The sequence below is a fragment of the Ixodes scapularis genome, unplaced genomic scaffold, assembly GCF_016920785.2.
Source record: "Ixodes scapularis isolate PalLabHiFi unplaced genomic scaffold, ASM1692078v2 PGA_scaffold12__126_contigs__length_90152505, whole genome shotgun sequence".
Lineage (NCBI taxonomy): Eukaryota > Metazoa > Arthropoda > Arachnida > Ixodida > Ixodidae > Ixodes > Ixodes scapularis.
In genome coordinates this window covers 24,545,749-24,567,156 of record NW_024609838.1, presented here as the reverse complement: position 1 = coordinate 24,567,156, position 21,408 = coordinate 24,545,749, and the positions used below count along the sequence as shown (strand labels likewise).

At 46.4% G+C, this 21,408-nt stretch overlaps 1 protein-coding gene across 1 annotated transcript; it reads right to left on the bottom strand.

Annotated features, from left to right (window-relative positions):
• Positions 1-8,358: 8,358 nt before the first annotated feature.
• Positions 8,359-14,916, bottom strand: LOC115332140. Its single transcript, XM_029994449.4, has 3 exons — positions 14,536-14,916; positions 11,666-11,816; positions 8,359-9,473 (listed from the first exon to the last, which is right to left on the bottom strand). The coding sequence occupies exons 1-3, from the start codon at positions 14,568-14,570 to the stop codon at positions 9,381-9,383; spliced, it is 279 nt and encodes a 92-aa protein (XP_029850309.1). The 5' UTR covers positions 14,571-14,916; the 3' UTR covers positions 8,359-9,380.
• Positions 14,917-21,408: the final 6,492 nt, after the last annotated feature.

Here is a 21,408-nt window from a genome sequence, read left to right as displayed (position 1 = left end):
CGCACTGCAAAGAAAGTGGGGCTATAAAACCCTCTTGCCATCAGTTAATAAGAAAATACCTAGTTTTCCCTCGCTTTCTGCCACCATTCACTTAATCTTTGCTTGGTAATCTTTACAGTCTTGAAATCCACACTCCCTTCACTGTCTCTAAAACCCAATGAGTTTATTAAATCCATGTTGTCTTCAGTAGGCATAGGGTGAAGCCCTTTACAGTAGATTATCAAGTGCTCAGCCGTCTCGTCCTCCTCTCCACAAGCAGTGCACACTGTATCCATTTCCTGGTACTTCACTCTGTATGTTCTGGTTCGCAGAACACCCGTTCTCGCCTCAAACAACAATGAGCTTCCCCTAGAATTGTCATAAATGCTTTCTTTGGCAATAACTGTTTTGTTTAATCTATAGCTTTCCAGAGCAGCCTTGGTCTGCATTCCGTCTAGCCACCAATCTCTTTCTGTGGCCTTAACTTTCTTCTTAACTGAGACCTGCTCTTCCGTATCTCCACAATAGCCTAAAAACTTTCCTCTTAATTTCCTAGTGCACTGTCTCCACTTTGTGTCTACGCTCCTCATGTATAAATAGCTGAAAACCTTTCGTGCCCATTGGTCCCCGTCCATTTGCCTCAACCGATCCTCAAATTCTATCTTGCTCACCGCTTCCCTGCTCTCAAAAGACGCCCATCCCATGTATCCTTGTACTCTCTGGTTTGGCGTTTTGCAATGTGCCCCCAAAGCCAGCCTACCTACTCCGCGCTGTTTTATTTCTAGTCTTGCATGCACTTCGGATTTCATGCATAGCACTGCGTTTCCAAAAGTCAAGCCAGGCACCATGACCCCTTTCCAAATCTCTCTTACCACCTCATACCTGTTGTAATTCCAAAGTGCTCTATTTTTCATTACAGTTGCATTTCTGTTGCATTTACCTATTACACACTTTTCATGCTCACTGAGATATTCTGCACCATCACATATCCATACTCCTAGAAACTTGTATTTACTAGCTCTCTCAACTGTAATATTCTGTATCTTCAGCCTCTCAACTTCATCATCGTTAAAAATCATGAATGCTGATTTTTCACTCCTGAATTCTAAACCTAATCCTTCCCTACCACAGATGCTCATTAATTCCTGCAACTCTGTCCTGTTGTTAGCCATTAGTACGATATCATTTGGCATACATCAATCCCGGTAAGGATTGCTGAATTTTTTGGCCTAGCTTACTGTAAGAAAGGTCGAATCCAAGCCCACTCCTTCCTCCTAGTCTATCCTCCAATCCTCTCAGATACAACATAAACAGCAAAGGCGATAACGGGCACCCCTGCCTAAGGCCTCGTCTTATCTCTATTTTCCCCGTCGCCTTTGTATTAACTCTTTACACCAAGCCTACTTGAAAGTATTTTGAGGTCTGCACTTACATCTTATCGTAATTATCGTGTCAACGTCTGGTCTACGGACCGCTTTCGTTTGAACGAGCAGACGACAACGAGGAGAAACGTTTGAAAGAGCAGACGACAGTTCGAACGACCTGGCGGCCGTTTGAACTTGAAGACGCACTGAGCGTAGTTCGCAGGTGGTCCGTACTAAGGCCTTAGTCCGTACAACTTGTCGGTTTTCCCGCGTTCATGTTAGAACAAACCAAATACGTCTGACGTCGACAAGTATCCGTGAATAATTAATCAAAAGTGCTTCCCGCACAAGCAACCGTGGTTCAACGGCTTCTCGTTTCCCTTTTTCACAACCCCTCTCCATGTTGTCGGACGAACCGAGCAGGCAGAAAACACACGAAAACTCAACTTCAAACCTTTCCCGACTCTTCTGGTACGGCCCGAGTAGCGGCGTTTCGACGGGAAGGCAGGTTTTTGTCTGGTTTCTTCCAAAGCAACACAGGAATGCCCGTTCCGCATGGTGACTTGCCCACAGCCCCAGACCGGAAGTGCGCCCGACGCGTCACCACCGCACCGTGACGTGTAACAGAGCTGAGTTTGTGTATATCCAGACCTCCGCTATATCCAAATCGTCTGTATCTTCAAACCCTTTTTATATATCAGTGCCAGCCACCGCTGAAGAGGGGTTTTACTGTACTCGAGGTGTTTGAAAGCTTCGTTAAAAGTACTAAACCTACGGCGCCTTACACTACAATCCCTGACATGGACACAACAAAATAAAGATGATTATGATGATTACTAGTATTAGGCCACTCATCCATTATCGCTTCCACTCTCCTTTTTTCTGCAAAGATTAAAAATAGACCAAAAGTGTCCAGCGTTCTATTATCGTAGATTTGGAATGCATTTCTTGAGACAAATATAAACGAAAAAATTCAACGGAACCGGCCATACTCATCCAAACGCTAGTGTCGGAACAATTTTTCCAACTTCCAACTACCCTTTCCAAACACACAGTACCGACTTTGCGTCACGACCCACTCTGTCTACGTCACGCACTGCTCGCCAGATCACGCCACCGGGGCTACTGCTCATAAAACGAACATAAAAGAAACCTACACAACGATCAGAAGGAAATTGCTGCCACACGACGGCTGCTCCCCTCATCTTACTCCCCCCCCCCCCCCCCCCCCCCAATAACAAAAATCAAACAAGCGCAAAAAAAAAAAAAAAGTGCCCAAAACATCCCAAGGAAAAGTTTTCTTTCGGCGCCGTTTGTTAGTCGCTTCTTTTTTTCTCCCAGGGAGTCATCACTGCACCCCAAAGCCGACGCCGCAAAAACGACAAGGAAGGGAGCAAAGCAGTATGCTTCTTTTCGTATATATATATGTACATTTTTATCTTTCTATTCGTTCGCAAATCGTTTGCTACGAGAGCAGAAAGGTGGTGCTCAAGTCGCAGGTGGTCGACCAATCAGCCCTCCCGGTTGCAGACAACGCTGCACGGTTTCTTGAACCAAGCACCCCAGGAAGAAAAAGAAGAAAAGAGGAAAGAACTGAGAGCGAGCGAACCGCAAGAAGATGGCACGTCTGCACAAAAGGGCAGCCCTTCCATTCCGTCCTTGGGTTATACTCTCGGAAGCTATAAACAAAAGTTCTGACAGAATCCCAAAGGCCGAGAAGATACGATGTCTGATATTCGAGAACGGCCGCAAAACTGAACAGATACAAAACGGGCAGCAGACGTATCGGCGCAAGAAAAGCTGTGGCCCACATCAGAACTAACGCAGAATCAAGACAAGCCGCCGCCGACGAATGGAAGGAGTAAAAAAAGGCGGCAAACGAAACAAAGATGGCGGCTGTAGCTGACGGAAGGCAAACGTGACTCGGGTCCGAAAAAATGGCGGCCGTCGAGTGTTTGTTTCGCAGTTGGTGGCCCTGTAATGGCGGATGGGTTCTCCCGGGGTGTTCTGACACCGACGCATTTGGGTTTGTGCGTTTCGGTATATAGCACTCAAGCTGCCGTTTCCAGCCAAAAAAGGGAGAGACGAAAGTTCGAAAGGTATACGTGCCGTGGCTTTGAAGGCGTCCTTGTCAGTGGTCGTCTCGGGTTTCCGAACGTGGTCGCCCGTCGTCGGGGTCGAGCCTAACGACGACACGGCTACGAAACTTTATCTTGCGGCTCTCGACGTGTGGCTGAACCTTCTAGACGTTTGCCTTTTTTTTTCGTCTTTTTTTGTTTACGCGTCGCACATGAGGTGAAGAATCTGCAACGCCGTCCGCGTGAATCAGCTCTTTCGTGGAGTAGACGAGACGATCCGAGGCAAACTTGTTGCAAGGCCGGAAACAGATTTTTTTTTTTTTTTATGGATATAGGAACGGACATAGCCTGGGATGACTCGGCATTTTTTCTTCATTTTGTTTTAGGATTGCCGATGGAGTTCAGTGGCATTGCCGGTGGCGTTCAGTGGCCGAGTAGAAACAGCCATTACGTCTGCCCTCCGTTGGAAGATGTGGTACTGTAGTCCAATGCAAACACAAAAAACACGAACAGAAAAAAAAAAAAAGAAACGGAACGTCGGGGCGCGATTTTTGAGTTCGGTTGGATCAGAAAGTAATAAAATAACATACCCAATAAAAAAAGAAAAAGTTTAAGACGTTTACATTTCCCTGTTATGCCGAATTAGAACGCAGCTCTTGAAGAGGAGGAGGGGAGGGTCTGCCACTCCTCCTCCTCCTCTATCCTCCTCCCCCTCGTAACGTCACTCGTGACCCTCGTGAAGGTTTTGTGACCTTCACGAGTGACCTTCGTGACGCCACTCGTGACCCTAGTGAGCCTCGTGACGTCACACGTGACGTCACTGAGAGCATACCTCGGCAAACCTCATTCATGAGGGCCCTTGCTCACCCTCATCTTCACAGGTGAGGTGAGGGTGAGTTTTTGAACCAAGAAAATTCATCTGTGAGGGTGAGTGAGGACCGTGAGTGCGGGAGGGGTATGAGTGCGTGAGGGCTTTGAGGGCGTGAAGGCCATGAGCGGCGTGAGGGCGGTGAGTGCGTGAGGGCCATGAGAGCTTGAGGGCCGTGAGCGGCGTGAGGGCCATTATTGCGTGAGGGGTGTGAGGGCATGAGTGCGCGAGGGTCATGAGGGCTGCGAGTGCGTGAGGGCCGTGAGGTTCAGTGGGGGTGAGTGAAGGGCTGAAGGTGAGTGTCACTGTGAGGATGAGGGTGAGTGAGGGGCCGAGGGTGAGTGTAGCTGTGAGGGTAACTGAGGGCGACCTAAAATGCCGACCTCTGCACGTGTGACGTCATTATGGGAAACGTCCCGTAATGCAACGCAAAATTACTCCGACGGCTACGCCGCTCAAACCGGATCGAGCGCCTAAGAGCTGCGTTTTAAACAAGGAAAATTACAGGATGACAGTTAAGACTGCCGACAGGTAGGAATGCGAAAGCATTCGTATACGTAGCGTATTTCTACAAGCTGCGCGTCCCGCTGTCCTCTACAGAGGCCGTCCGGCCGGGCTCCGGGGAGCGGCAGGTGTGCGCTGCTGCGGCGGCTCGCGGGAGCAGCGCTAGGTTCGTGGGGTGGCGTTCCTTGGAACTATCCGGCGCGCGGGCCGCGTCGCAGCCATTTTAAGAACCGTTATGGCGAGGAGGGAATTTCTCTGCCGTTTTTCGCGGTTACCGGACAACACCGTCTCCTCTCCATAAACAGTTAATGCTTTCGCATTAAAAAAAAAAAAAAAGAACAACGTTACGGAAGCAGTGACGTAGCGCCTTCCGCGATGTTCGATTGGCTCGATGGCTTCCGTAGTCGGTGACAGGAATATACCGATCTCACCAGGTAGTTTGAGAACGCCACCGCTGCCGACATGCATCGTGGGAGTTGTAGTCTTTCTGCACGCGCGACAACCCCGCTGGAGCTCTGCGCGAGCAGAGCACGAGGCGGCGTGAGCTCTCTCGTGAACTGGCGTCTGCCTCCTTCGAACTACAGTTATGGCGGCGTCACGCATGCGTGGAACGCTTGGTGAGATCGGTCTATTGATGCCCCGCGTCGAGCGCCAGAATCCTGACTTTGACAACATTTCGTCTCGCGCGCGGCCAAAGCTCGATTGAAGGCAACGAGCACGTGCTGGAGGAACCTGACGTACGCTGAAGCGCAGTACGACGTTAACACTAACTTAACCCTCTGACGTCGTGGTAGCGCTGCTGTCGGCATTGCGCATGCGCAGACGCATCTTCTCTCGCGAATCTGGTCTGTGCGCACGCGCCCACACCGGGTGTGGCAAACGCGCTCTTGTTCGTAAGCAGTGTGTTGGCGTGGCCACCGACCGTCTGAAGTAACGCAGAAACTGGTTTATTATGTTGACGCCGCGTCGTAATTTGTTCTTAGGCGTCCTTACGAGGCATCCGTGGGGCCACTAGTGGCTGTTGCCTGAACATTGAACGTCTAGTTTGCTTAGCTTTGTGTAAGTGTAAAACGCATTTTTTGAGATATATACGAAAAAAATGGTGAAATTTAGCACTCGGGGATTCTGGGTCCGATCACCACCCCTGCCCGTTTCGACCTGGATGAGAGTCGTACCGGCGTGCGGTCGTTTATCGCTACAGCGTAATGCACGCAAAAGGTCCCCCAGGCTAGCGGTTGTATGCTGCACTGGCTAAATGTCTCGTCTACACTTGAGAAAACCGACGACCACAGAGGCTGAATAACTTCCGGCTGTGTAAACATACACGCAACGTTAGCAATATTATTAAATTTAGCAAAACAGGTGATACACGAGTAAACGAAAGTGTCGGGCAAATATCAATCAATAAATATATCGTACAACTTTAAAATGTAAAAAGGTACATCATTTATTAGCCGAAAATATGGTGCACATGTGTACATAGCATATACTTCCAGCGTGCAAAAAAAAAAAAAAAAAAAAAAACTAGTTAGCAAAATGGTCTGCTTTGTTGCCAGTTTCCTTTCAGATCTCGTTGATGGCGGCGGAAACGATTCTCCGTTGCCCACAACTTTCTGAGAATGTCGAACGCTACTAAAACAACGTCTGCTCGAACGAGCAAATATAGAAGATATGGACGGTGCAAACTTGAGCGAGGTCGTTTCACCAGAACTGGTCAACGCCCCACAGAGATCAGAGACTTTCAATGGTCAAGTCAAACATTGATGGCACAAAGGCAAACAGCAAGTCACGCGTCGTAACATTACACTAGTGTACGCGCTTAGGAGAGAGCTACTTTCGCTCCCTACAATAATATAACAAAAATACTCCAATAACGGTTTCAAAAATTGGATGGATGATAGTTGCCACAAGTTCCTATCATTACACCAGTGTACGCGCTTAAGAGAGGGCGACTTCTACTCCCTAAAAGCTGCCGAAAACACACCCTATAACCGTTTCAGAAACTGTACGGATGGGTCGATGGAACTGGCCGTAATATGGGGCGGTAGCTTGCGCCACCTGTTGAGGCGACCGGTGCTTCGCGTTCCTGAAGCTATTGTCGACTACAGCTATAAAACAATGCTAATATAGCAGAAAATAAAGTGGGGTGCTGAAGAGAACGCCATCTTATTAGATGGTCGCTACCAACATAGATATATGCACCGACTACACCAGGCAACAATGGCCATGATTAACTTGATTGCGTTCGGCGGTGTGTGGTCACAGACACAAACGAAAATGGCGTCGCCATTAGGTTAAAAGTCTACAGTAACAGTCACCACATACAAATATGAATTATCGAATCTTGTATAAAAATATAATTTCTGCGTAGTCAAAATCATAGTTATTACAATAAACGCTAGAGGCTCAGCTGGCGCTACTGTCTACGGGACTACCGGTTGCAAATTGAAGCAGACAGCATGCAGACTAGTTTTCAAGTCTTCCTGTGTATTCCTATGGGAAAACGCACGTATATTTTGTCTCTTCGCCGGAAAATAACATGAATAACTTTTGTCATTTCGGTTGTACCGGATAGTACGTACCTTTACTGGTATTGTGAAAGTGTAATTCTTTAGTTACACCATTTTTTCTTCACCACTGAACGATGTTAAACTTCGCTCTATTTCAGGCCCAAACCTCTGTTGCAAGGAAGGTATGTAAAAACGAGCGACGATTCTGGGCGAACCAACGATCGAAAGAAATGTAGAGTGTGTTCAAGGTTTGCTAGCATTTCGGTGCTGCTTATATGTTGCTAATATGCCTGTCCTCTCACGATATGAAAATGACTCCGTCGTGCATCTTTACGATCGGTTAAAAAAACATTCGAAAACAAAAAATAAAGCACGTGAGTTACGAAAGGTGTATCTTTTTTATTATTATTTTTTTTTATGTCGGGCAGTTTTTATTGGGCACCTGCTCTCTGGCTTCCCCCCATTTGCAAAGATTTGGAGCGTGCGGGTGATGGGTGATGATTTAAACCCAGAACAAGCATCTTCGCACATATTCATGACCAGGAATAAAGCAGTACTTATATATCGCAAATCGGACTATATTACATGGCATTCAATTTATTTTGATCGTCTGCATATACAAGGAGTTACTTATCCAGTATTACTGCGTAGTTCTTGCCGTCTCTCTTGGTTTTCCACATGTCCTTCGTTCGTTTGGCACGTATATTTCCAATGCTGACAGCGTCGACGCCGTGTTCGAGCTAACAGTGTCCGACAGTGCACATAAATACACGTACGAAGCGGTTTTAGCACCGCTTTTCATGTCACGAATTCCAAATAAAAATGCTGTAACTGACCAATTATTTCGTCTGCGAGACTGAGAAATGTTCCAATGTGCCTAGTACATACAAATTATTTGTGATATTTGCTCTTATAATCGAGCGCAAAAAGAAAATGCACTCGCTTTTTCCCATAGAAATGCATTACCGGAAGTCAATTTCTGACTGCTTGCTTTCTGCTTTAAAATGCTACAGCACACTAGCGCCACATGAACCTCTAGCGTTTATTGCAATAACTCTATGGTCAAAATACTGCAAACGCTCACGTCTAATAGAGTAGACGCCGTATAGAAAACGTCGTGTACAAAAAAAAACCCGGGAGTGTGTATTCTATCAAAGTTGGATAAAACTTATCAAAGAATGCATCCAACCGCTTTGAACAAACGGACCGTAGATGTGCGCCACTTTAAACTTTTTTGTAATCGGAAGGTGACTTGCGCCACCAAGCCACGCGTAAAATAGCATTCTGTAAAAATACTGCACCATTATGTTAACCAAGTAAAACTCGCACCCACCAAGTCGACACAATCGAACTGTACTGGTTCATGTCCCGTATCCCAAACCCCTGCACGAGCTTCCTGTAGGCACTTCAACGTCATTCATTCACCTTCAACGATTTGCTCATTGACGAATTTTATAGTTTTTGTTAAAACTAGCTCTACGAAAACGGCGTTCCAAGAGAAAAGACTAGTGTCTTTTCTTTTTTTCTTTCTCGCCCGCGCGCAGGTGCGCAAAGACAAATTAGGCTACTGACTCCGTTTCGCTCTTTTGGTCACGAGACCTCCAAGTCCTAAGATGATCATCCCAAAATCATAACTCATATAAAAATGTGCAGTAAAAAAAAAACGTATACCGAAAACAGCATAACCTGGTCACAACTTGAAACACACCAAAACTGGTGCACTAGGCAACAGCCTTAACGATAGTGGTCACTCAATGGAGAGTTCTAGTAGATCGTTCCCATACCCGATACCTCCAATAACGATACGACGCATGCGAAAAGGCGGCGGCAGAGTATCGGGTATCCTTCTCGGAAACATCGGAACGATCTACTAAAACCCTCTATTCCCGAACCCTCGGCCTTCCCTCAAGCGACTCCCCGTGTAGCGTTTCCATCCCTCATAGGGACTTTTTCGCTCCTGTCCTTCATCCCTCGTAGGGACCGCGCGTTCCCCATCATTGTCTCACAGGGATGCATCCTAGGAACTCTTCATCCCGCCAGGGGATGGTCACTGTTCCTGATGACGTCGGCGACGACGTCAAACGTCCGTCTGTCCACCGCGCGTCTTGTACTCATGGGTCGGCATGGGCGATGGCGTCTGCGGTTCCGGTTTCACGTCCTCCATCGAGATCTAAAAAAAGAAACAAAACAACAATCGAATCAGGCAAACACGCGATCTGTGACATTTGCACCTTGCTGGGAAAGAGCTTAATTGTCATTCGAAAGTACAAAAACTGTGCTACTGCTCCAACTCATCCTAATGACCGGGCCAAAAGTGTAGGCATCCTTGCCTATAATAGATGCGTTATCCACAACTTTATGCTTGGCTCCCCCCGAATGCCATCTAAGTAACGGTTGTTTCATCGAGCCCTCGTTTCTCTGAATCACCTTTTAGAGAATGGGCCCGTCTTTGCCATTCGTCAATGGTGGAAACCAGCTCGATAGACTGCACAGCTTACTGCTAGTGTCACTCGAGGAAGGAGCGAAGCGAGCAGTCCTCTGGTCTATAGCCTAGTGGACTGTTATTCCTCGAGGCCCGAACCGCCAAAAGTGAGAGATGTTTGCTAGAAAATTTAATAATCCGTAACTTAAAGCTTCACTCATTGCTATACTCTCAAAACTGTACCCATTCTTTTTTAGAGCAAACGTTGTTAACGGTACATTTTCACACCGGATTTACGAATGTGCTTCCTGGAGGGGTGCCGCGACTGGGAAATGCTTGCTAAGTTTCCCGCTACACGCCACGTGACGCCGCGAAGTCACGTGAAATCAAGGTTAGTGTGCAGTGTGATCGTGTGCAGTCTGTGTGCCGCAGTTTATTTGCAGAACAAAAAAAAAATTTAGACGTTTCCTTTTTTTTAAGGGTTTTTCGACAATTTGATTATAGGCGGCTATGCTTGCACCTATCGCCTCGCCTCAACGCCCCCCTCCCCCCCCCCCCTAATCCCCCCCCCCTCCCCTTTTCAGCCCTCGTCTTAGGGGTAATACATTAGCATTTCCAATTAGGATACCGCCATTCCGGGGAAACCCTTCATTAGCTTAAAAGGTGTAAAAAAAATGGCGCGGCAGAGAGCAGTGGGGACAGGAGACCACATACGCGTTTGGAAGTGCTTTCGCAGAGGATATTTCAGTAATTGTATGGAATAATTATGCCCTATGCCAATGTGTTTTTTTTTTTTGAACGTGAAACGTTTATAGGCTAGGTTTCCAGATAATGTGAAACCTCAAAAAGCGTAAGCGAGGATTTCAACCGCTAAATTTAGCGGGGAAAATGACGTCACATGACTTTATGTCACGTGACCTACAGGCAAATTCAGTTTCCTAGCTAAACTTAGCGGGAAAATTGACGTCACGTGACCCATACAAAAGATCAGTTTACCCGCTACATTTAGCGGCAAAATGGGCACGTGAAAATTAGAATTAGCACCCACCAAAGGCCCGTTCACACACTAGCGCTTGCCTACGACCGCCTGAGACAAGTGGTTTTTAAGCATCTTGTGTGACCCCCGCTTTAGCGTGTAGGTGTTTTGTTAGTTAGTTTGTTTGTGCGAGCGTGCGTGCGTGTGGTGTGTGTGTCTGAGTTTGTGTGTGTGTGTGTTTTAATTCTAATATAGGTATACCGGACGTCTAAAAAAAGTGTTTACAGCGGTTTATTTGTTTTACCGAGAAAAAAAAAGTTATTCCCATCGTCGAACAGTCACCTAAATATAGTGCTAGCCATTAGGACTAGATGTCATTGCCGTTATTCGATTCAAAGGTAATAAACAATTTCCGGAAATTGCCAATGGAAAAAAATGGCGGCCGACGAAACCCACACGGGAGATGAATGGCTTCGGCTAATGGGAACGGGCCCCATTTTTTCCCGTCGACAATTTCAGAAAATCGCTTCTAACTTTTTGAACCAGGTAACGGCAAACTCCGAAACTTTGGCATCCGGTTCGAACCGCAGCGTTCCATTTAGGCCGGGACTGAGCGTTCGGAGAAGCGTGTATAGTAGCGCTCTGTGGTGTACGCCGTCCTCCTAACTTGTCCTCCGTGTCTTATGGCCCTTTTATCTACAAAACGCAATCCAATTTTGCGGTAAAAAAAAGTCGTTTACAACTCCCTGTAACGCCGAATTAGAGCGCAGCTCTTGAGGAGGAGGGAAGGGTACTGAGGAGGAGGAGGGAAGGGTACAGGGTGCATAAACAATAAAAAAAATATTTTTTTATTGTTTATGCACTTTGCTTAAAAAAGGTTGGTAGAATGACGATCGGCAAAAGAACGTTAGCCAAAGGGAGCCGCCCACCCGCCCAGAAGGACAGCAGAGAAGACCACACGTACCATGACTTCGGCGGAGTTGGACCTCTGCCTTGGTTTCCGCTTCTTGCGGCGCAAGCAGGCCACCATGGGGCAGGGGTCGGCGCCTCCCGGAAGCGGATACGAGCAGTACATGAAGCAGTAGATGCCCTGCACCACCACCGTTGCCAGCACCCTAAAACGCCGCCGCCAGAATCGAGAGAAATCATGGTGGAGTGCGCTGGAGAACATGCCGTTTGTACGTTTTGATCAAAGAGTAAATTTGTTACTGTGGAGACGCATACAACCATTGAACGTATCTTCCAGACCATAAGTGATTAAAAGTTGAAATTTCCCGCAGTGCAAACTATTTAGAGGTGCAAATAATTTAAGTTTTTCTTTCTTTTTTTTTAAGAACGTTTGCTATGACATGTGGTAGGTTTCCTAAATTACAGATTATGTTAATGACGATTTCTGAAGATACAAGCTTCTTTGTGCGTTAAAAAAAAAAAACCTGCATTTTTTAATGCATGTGCGAACAGATTGTGCGAACAATTAAAGAAAATTTTTTCTTTAGCCGAAATCTGTTTTTGCGGATTTACACCAGGTGCGGAATACAATACGAAGGATACTGTAATCAAATACAAAATTCGAAAAAAGTAGGAACAAGCATATTTGACACATTTCGATGTGGATAAAACGTCTGCGTCTGCACCGCCCAGCACACGGTACATCGCCCAAAGAACCTTTCGTTGTAACGTGATACTTTTACACTGATATCAGTAAGATTCTGCGGAAAATGTTTGTTCGGTGAATAAACATTAGCCGTCCGTCACTCCTGAAATGTTGCGCATATTAACTGTTTTCCATATTTGAAGAGTCTCAATCCCATCCCTCTAGCCCCAGGGCAGTGAGCAGGAGGCGCCTCGGTCGGCTGCTAGTCAGCGCGGCTGGTGGCCAAGAAGGGCAACTTTGGGGAGGCCATTCTACTGAGCGCGATTTGACACGAGCGCTGCGTCACAGTTCGCAATGGCGCTCGGGTATTCAAGCTCGAGATTGGGTCCAATCATAGTGGCCACGGACCGTCTAAGCTACGCACAAAGTCGGCGTTCCTACCAAAGGAAGAGTTAACTGTGACTACTAACACTCGTGAAGTTCGAGACCACGGCGCCAACCAAGTAAACAAAGAAGTCAGGAACATCAGAAATTGTTTGTCATCAAAGCGCAGTTTTGATGACAAACCATTTCTGTTAGGTTATTCGAGGCAATTAATTACAATCCAGAATATATGCGTATATCATACGTCGTTATTACAAGTACACTGCGTTCAGTGTAAAATACAGGAACAGAATCATGGCCGTCTTGCGTCTGTAACAAACGCAGCGAAAGAGCTTACCTCTTCAAAAAAAAATTAACTTGAAAAGCTGGCAGCTTCGACCTCTTCTCTAATAAGGTACACAAAACCCATTCTTAGTACTTGTCTCCCAACATATGGTGGCGTAACTTGACACATGTTATAGGGTTCCACGAATACTTAAACACAGGCAATTAAAGCAAAATAAAACATTATCACACAGAAATGCTAGCAATGTTGTGAAAGCCACGTACACTGTGCTGATTCCAAACACTTCTTCGGTACTTATCTTTTTTACTTTGTTAAGAAAGGTGCTTGTGACGACTACCACAGTAACAATCAGCGCAACTGCCGGCACATGATAAAAAAAACATATAGTATACGTAAGTTGTAACATCATCAAACGATGTCATCTTTATTGGTGATTTGTTCATTTATAAGTTTATCACTTAAAGGTGCGCTCAAATGTTTTTTTGTAGAAGCTTATTTTTGATGGCATATTGTTCGTTGGGCCTTAGTCAATAAAACTGACCAGTTCTACATGGCAACACAGCCTGGTAAGCTCACAGCAATGGAAATACACGGGCACTATTTTCTCTTGGGGAGGACATCGTCGGGTCCCCATTTCCTCCATAAAATTTGACCAATGCAAATAGTTAAATGTGTGGAGATTCCGAACGTCACTATTATTGCTCTTTTTAGGCGCGTTGTACATTATAATATGACAAAAACGTCAAATCTTTGGGTCTAGGAAACGTAATAGAGCAATTAAAACGCCGCCTGTCGGCGCCCCTGGCGTCTGCACCAAGGCGCAGAAAGAGGGTCATGTCACGATCTTTGGGTATATTTAATATAAGGAAATCAGCTGCCCATAAATGTAACTAATTTTTTTAGGATGTTTAGTGCTTGTAGATTGCGTTACCCCCATAAATAGACAATCTCATAATCCACTTGAGTACCCTTTCAATGAGTGCTGGGCTGATGTTGTATTTTGGAGGTCCGATGCCAGTCGACATGATTCTAACAGCTTGTTTCCCCTTGTCTCTAGTATAAAGGAGCTTTTGTGTGTACCAAATTTGTTTTGTTAGGAAGTAAAAGTATTATTATTACTACTAGATGTATAGCGATAGTAGTAGTACAAGCAGCAAGCGGGTCGTTAATGTGCCTCCAATTTCACACTGCCATAATGCTACTCTGGCCCGATTCTGTAGCACAAGATGCAAAACTTGTGCTTGTGTCACACCCTTTCCTCCAAGCCGCGGAGAGTTCTTGCAACATCTACGAACATTACATGATGTCACCCATAAGTACGGCAAAGATTGAATGTCTTACAGCACTTCGACTCACAACGACACAAAGAAAAAAAAATTGTACCTTTGCAAATACGTTCTACTTTTTTTAAGCTTTAGCCCACTCAACATAAAGACACAAGCCTACATAAATGCCTAGTTCACGTCGCCAACACAAATAACAACAAGCACAAAAACTTCTTAACGGCCATTACGCACTAGATGACACTTCATGCTACCAATTCAAAACGGGAAGTTGGCTAGATACTTACAGTAAGCTCACCATACAGAAGACGTAGAGTTCCATGACTTGGGAGTTACAGTGGGCGGCGTTACTGCCCTAAACTTGCACGCACACACAGTAGGGCGGAATCCAATACTTCCGACTCACTCGGATTACCAGAGGCGCGCGCGGCTCTCTGCTACGTCCAAATCCGTTCGCTTGTCGTAGCCAGGCCGACCGATAATCTCGCCACGCTAGCCCAGTTTGGTTTCGCTAATCCCCTAACCAAAGGAAACTCAATCCCCCGACCACTCTCAAAGAAAACGCCCGAGAAAACTCCGGAAATGACCCTGATGTAAACAACCGAACGCCCAACGCTAGCAGAAAAACACACGTTCGAGCAGCCAGGGAGACGCCATGTTGTCCGCGCGTTTTTTGTGTTTCTTTTTCTTTCCTCCCGCTTACTTATTGACGTTTTGTTTTCCAGCAAGGCGTGGCGGCGAGCGCGGAGGTAGACATTTCTCGCAGGTGGCGCCAGGAGCCCAGGTTTCCGGTAGCAGACGACGCAGCGGCGTAACCGGTTTTTTTTTTTACGTAAGCAGACAAAAGCTACGTTTTTAGCTTCGGCGTTCGATGTTACCTAACCTATCCGGGCTATCTTTTAAAGTTGCATAGGTGAACACAAACACTTCCCTAGTTTCTGTTTTTACAACACTACACGAACGGAATAACGTTTCATAAACCATAACAGCGAACGGTTTCGATTTCGGCGTTCAGCGAGGCGGTTGGTCGGGGATCGCCATTTTGTAATGCGTGTATCCTACGGGCCGTCGGGCGACGCTAAACCGGTTTTACGGCGACGAGACTAAAGAAATCAAACAAATCGCAAGCGCCAAGCGACGCGGCTAACTTGTTCATCCATTGCTACCTCGAGCGGAAGACACAGCGAGTCGTAGGCGAAACGGTTTTTTTTTTCTGTGCACACACGGCACCGCCAACCGTTTGAAAAGGCGCGCTCGACCAGCTCGCTTGGTGCCTGTGTCGTCTGCTTCGCTTGCTCTTTTGCCTGGCGGAGACCTCCATTGAAATACGTCGCCGCGCGGCGTCTCGAATAAAAACGAACACAAAACTAACGATACAGGACCGTAATAAAGCGCTACGCAAGTACTCCAGAAAATAAGCCCCCTAGACATCATATATATATATATATATATATATATATATATATATATATATATATATATATATATATATATATATATATATATATATATATATATATATATATATATATATATATATATCGCTCCCGTGTGACGTTCTTCATAAAGGATGGTATTCTCGCTAGGCGACGAGAGCAATTTGTAGCAGACGACTTTTTCTTCATTTCTTCTTCCCGCAAAAAGAGGCGTTTAAAAAATCTAAAAACCATGTTTATTTTCTTCTCGGCACCAACATACGATAATGATTTCGAAAACTGGAAAGCTATAAAAATATAGTGGTAAGGTCGAAATAGTTATCGCCGTTTCATACTTCTGCCTGGTAAAGAGCCAAGAATACTACACGCACGCGCGCGTAAACTTCACATGGTCTACCGGGGTACGCAGTTTACGAGCATTTCGTTCGAGCAAAAAACAACAAAAATACATATATTGTACTCAAATGCTCCAACAGAGAAGGGAAGCAACGCGCAGACCACTGGCCGTTTCTTGGGCTTCCTCCATTTTCAGGGGGCGCGCTGGCAAACTCCGGGACGGCTCGTTGAAAACTAAACTATACAACAACAACCAAAACAAGAATCCCATTTTTTCCCCTCCTCGACATCAGCGAAAAATGCCTTCCCCCCCTTCTCCATATGAGGAAGTTTATGATGCGAAATGGCTCTGATCTCGCTCCTTCAAGCTCCATAAATTTCTGCTGGGCCGCGCTCCCACTCCCTTGCTCGCTAAGCCTAACAGGATAGGGTCCGAGGAAAACACGGGCAAGAAGAACGCATCATAAATGCCGGTCGATCGATGGCCAGAATTTTGAAATCGATGACAAAGCTTTTAAGCCAACAGCAACTACAAAAAGGAAGAAAGTAAAGAGTAGACATGACGTACGATAAGCTTCGAGCACACGTTTTTCAAATAGAAAAAAAAAAAAATGGCTACCAGCCCCGCGGCGTTTCGGGGTCTGCGAGTGCGCTCGAGACCACGAAACCATCGCGCTGACGCGACATCAATCTCAAGTCTTAGTACCAAACTATAATGTGCAGAGCAGCTGCTGAACGGGAAACGCCAAGTAAATATGCGTACTTTGCGAACGATTTCGCAACTTCAAGACAGCCGTTTCTTTTTCTTTGTCGAATATTTGTTTCACGGTTTACCCGCCAGTCCACGCGAGTTTTTGCTGCACACACCAATAAGCGCTAGATCACTCGCTTCTCTGCTTTACGTGGAGGCCGCTAGATGGAGTCACTTCATCTCATTTTGCTGATACTTATTTTTACCCTCTAACCCTAAAGCGAACCACGACGCCACGACGACTGCAACGAACCATCTGAACAGACCCCCTCCCCCGTTTCTTTTCTTTTTTTTCATCAATGCATACTTCATCGGCAGCTCTGACAGAAAAGCCGCAAAGAATTCGCTATATGAACCAGTGACCCAAATGAAGTGAATACAGTCGTCATGAAGCAGAATCCAGGACGCAAACACAACAAACCAGCATTCATTTTTTGGGTTCCTCTAGAAACATTTGTTTAACCTAATTAAGTAGTAAGAATTATTTATTTTTTCCTTGGGACGTACGGTAATCTGTAATGGTTCTTCATTACCTTCTGGCAAGGTAATTCTAATGACTCCTTTAGAGTAATCAGCACAACCCTGAGCATAGATGAGCTAACTGCCTTGCGGTTTCGTTCTCTTCCTGCTTGTATAGGAAGTGTGGCCCCCATACCCGACGGCGCTGTACTCTGGTGTGACGGCACTGGAATCCAGCTCCTACATAGTTAAGGTACAGTAACTCAGCCCGACCGCACTGGATGTTGAAAGCTCGTTATCTCCGATTTTTCTCATGCCCGCTGGGCTTTCAATATTTAGTACGCTCCAGGATCACTGATGTCACTGAGTGTGATTGAAAGCCTGATGGGATTGCACTTCTCGTCTCTAACAGCCATGGCCTGATCATGGCGACATAGCTCAGGGATTTAAAAAAATAAGGGCAGAATCTCGTTGCTTACCTGAAGCATAATACATGTTTGATGAATTTTCTTGCTTTGCATTCACGAGTGCACAGCACATAGAAACTTGCACCACTCTTTTATTTAGGGGTATAAACAACTTTTCGTTATGCTTCATTGATTTTTTTTTTCTGCTGACGGCGGTGAATGTTGTAAGCACATGATCAGCTACCAAGTGCTTGGGATTTGAGCCCGAGTTTGTGCTCCCAATATTCATTTCAGTCTGAGTAGACAACGGTACTTACAACTTTTACTTTTTCTGGAAACAGGGGCGATCGAAGATGTGCCTGTGTCTACCCTTTCGAGGGGTTCACTGACATTTCCTTCGGCATACGGTTGGGTGCATGTAGGACCATAAAAGTGGGCTGCAAAAGTGGGTGTACCTGTGTTTTCATTTTTTTAAGATGGCCTGGGAATGGGTGCACACTTACACTGCTCGAAGGGGTGCACCTGTATCACACATTTTAGTATAGTGGTGTAGAAGTGTGTGTACATTTGCACAGGGCATTTCCAGGGTAGTCCCTGTGCAGCTAAAAACGGGGTGCATCCGAGCTCTATCTCTGGCTTAGGGGTGCAAAAAGGGGCATGGATGTACACCATCGAAAAAGGTGTACCTGCGTCCCCTGTAAGCAAGGTGGGTGCACAGTCCCCTTCGAGTGTCCTTGGATGCAAAAAGCGGTGTAATGGGAGTAACGATACACCCCCTGTTATGGGGTGTATCGTTACTCCCATTCGTTACTCCTATCGTTACCCAAGGGAGTAACACACAGGGGTGTTACTCCCTTGGGAGTAACACCCCAAGGGAGTGTTCCCTTGGGGTGTTACTCCCAAGGGAATGTGTGGGTATGAAAGGAATACTTGGACACCTTAAAATTTGGGTGTGCCTGTACACCGAAACGACGATGTGGGTGCACGAAAGGAATATCGTCACACCTCGATATTGGATGTATATGTGCACCCTTGAACGCTGAAGGTGTATGGAAGGACGCAAGCGTGTACCCCTAAAAAGGGTGTATGTGTGTACCTTGTTTTTGGGGCTTTTGAGCCTCAGTTGGTGCGTTATGGTGATACGCGATCATGGATATTCGAAACAGACGGAAGCACTCAAGTCGAGGGGGAGACGCCCGGAGGAGTGCGAGAAAGCAGGCCAGCAGGATGGCGATCTCTCCCCAACACGATACGGAACGAGCAGGCTCGAAGCCAGACAACTCCGGCCGGAACGTCCACCCCTGCCTTCTCGGGGGAGGGAAACCTTTGGCTCCAGGAATATACACGGACACGTTGATGAAAGCTTGCGGGCCGGTGATTATTGAAAACACACAAGATCCGCGGACTAAACAAAAATAAGGATTTTTTTTTTTTTTTTTTTTTTTTGACGTTACAAGAGGGGAGGCCTCTTTTTCGGGATTACAATTCTTCGTTTCGAGGAGAGGATTTGGAGCGATTCTGTCCTAGTCCCGAAAGGTAAACACAAACCCACTCTGCCAAAAGCGGAAAAGAAAAAAAAAAAGGTGCTTTAACAACGGCAAGTAACGAATACGAAAAAGAAAAAAAATTACAAAGAGTTATTTAGGACGCACTTGGAAATGTGAGAATTGCTTTTTCGAATCTCAACTGCAAGTGCGACTCCAATTTAAATATTGCGTCCGCTTTTCAATTCAGGTATCATCACTTGAAGCGGTCTGGCTGGGGAAGATACGCCTGCAAGCCTTACATCACAGCCTCATGCACGGTCGGCTCCCAGTGGTCTACACTGGGGTGGTCGCGGCCCCCACCATCATACATTTTAGGCTTGTTCGGGCGCCTGAATACAACGTGTGCTGCTAAGGAATTTCAGGGAATCCCACTCGGAAGAGCGTAAGTTATACGTGCGTGGCCTGCGGTGTCTACATTTTGCTACTAGGTATTTTTGGACCGCTTTCGTGTACAGATTCAAATGTTCATCGCGATTAGCATTGGGAATCCAGTTCTGATCTCTCTTTACTAATAAATATTATGCTACATTTTCGGGTTTGTCGAGAAAGCATTCCCGTAGCCGAAGGTTGCCTGCAAAGTTGTCCAGATCTTGTAGGAGAGACGTTTCGCAAAAACTGGCCGGTTGCGAGACAGAATTGTAGACCCCTCGAAGGTAGTGTCTGCTCGTCTGGTGTGAAAGAGCGATCTCCTGATGGGTTTACCACATAATATTATCAAAAAAGCGCCCCCCCCCCCCTCCCCCTGTGTACGGCGCTCTCGCAGCCCGTCGGGGCATCAGTGGAACCTCCCATCGAGTTGATCGGCCCGGATTCCCTGCTCCGTTCAGACGACGCCGGGAAAAGCAGAAGTACGTTATTTCTTACTCGTTTTCTTAGTCTTGCTTTCTCTAGTCCATCGCGACTTTTTTTTTTTTTTTTTTGCTCTAAATGACACAAACAGGATAACTGGGCGAGTTCGTGTGTATTCAAAATGGAACAGCGCGAATTTTACAAGGCCAGAGGAAGGAACTAGATAGGACGAACGCAGGACAGGACTGCGCTCGTTCTGTCCAGTTCCTTCCTCTGTCCGTGTAAAATTCGCCCTATTCCATTATAACACAAACCGCTGTTTTTTTGTTTGTTTCTTTCTTTATTGGCGGGGGGGGGGGCGGGGGGTACTTGTTCAGGATTGACCACGTTCCAATTGAATTTCGTGCGACGTTAAGGTCGCTGCGAATATCTTCCCAGTGGCCAACAATAATATTTCGTTAATTCGAGTGAAGTGTTTTCGCCCTCGAAGCTCGGATGGAGCCCGTCAGGTGCCAGGACCCAAAAAGAAGGGAGAGGGAGGAACCCGTGGTCCAGGTAGAGCACGTCCTCCGGGGGCGGCGACCCCCACCTCACCCTCGCTGCCTCGTGGAATCAATTCGTCTCCCAGCTGAACCAGGTGACGATGGCGACATTGTCCCACCTGGGCGACGGTGAAAACGAATCGAGGTAGCACGAAGGTGACGTATAGAGCCGCTCAACAAAAGGGCACCGGCCGAGATGCAGCGTTGATGAGCTCTCCATACCGTTCCAGAGTCCTCGCGGCTCTGTAGTCCGCGAGGTCGTATGCTCCGGCGTGGCTTCACCGTGCCAAGGACACTGGAGAGCTCTCCGATTATGTCCGCACGCAACGCGGGACAGTTGGTTTGATGCGGGTCAAAGTTTTGGAAGACGCACTTGATCGGGGAGTCGCTCAGAACGGCGGTGGACGGAGAAAATTTCGGGTATTTCCTCACTCACTCCACCCACTCCACACTCCACTTCACCCACTCCACCCCACTCCAGTCCACTCTACTCCACCCACCCCACTCACTCACTCACTCACTATCTCAGACACACAAACACACACTATGCTATACCATTAAACTATTCACAAAAAAATTAAATCACTCAGTAAACGTTTAATTGTTGCCCAAGTTTGCATTCTCGGCCTATCGCCGTCAAACAATACTGAAATTCGAAGTAACGCAAAAGTAGCGTTCGTTAGATTTTTGTAAGTAACGGTAACAATAATTCGTTACGTTTGTAGAAAGAACGGTAAGGAATCTCAGTAACGCGTTAATGTTTGAATCACCGACGAGTACGTTATTGCGTCACCCATTCTCGATAACGGCCACAACACTGAATACAAGGGACTTCACCTACCCAGTTCGCTCTAATGACCACATACCAAAATACTTCTACACACAGGCGCAAC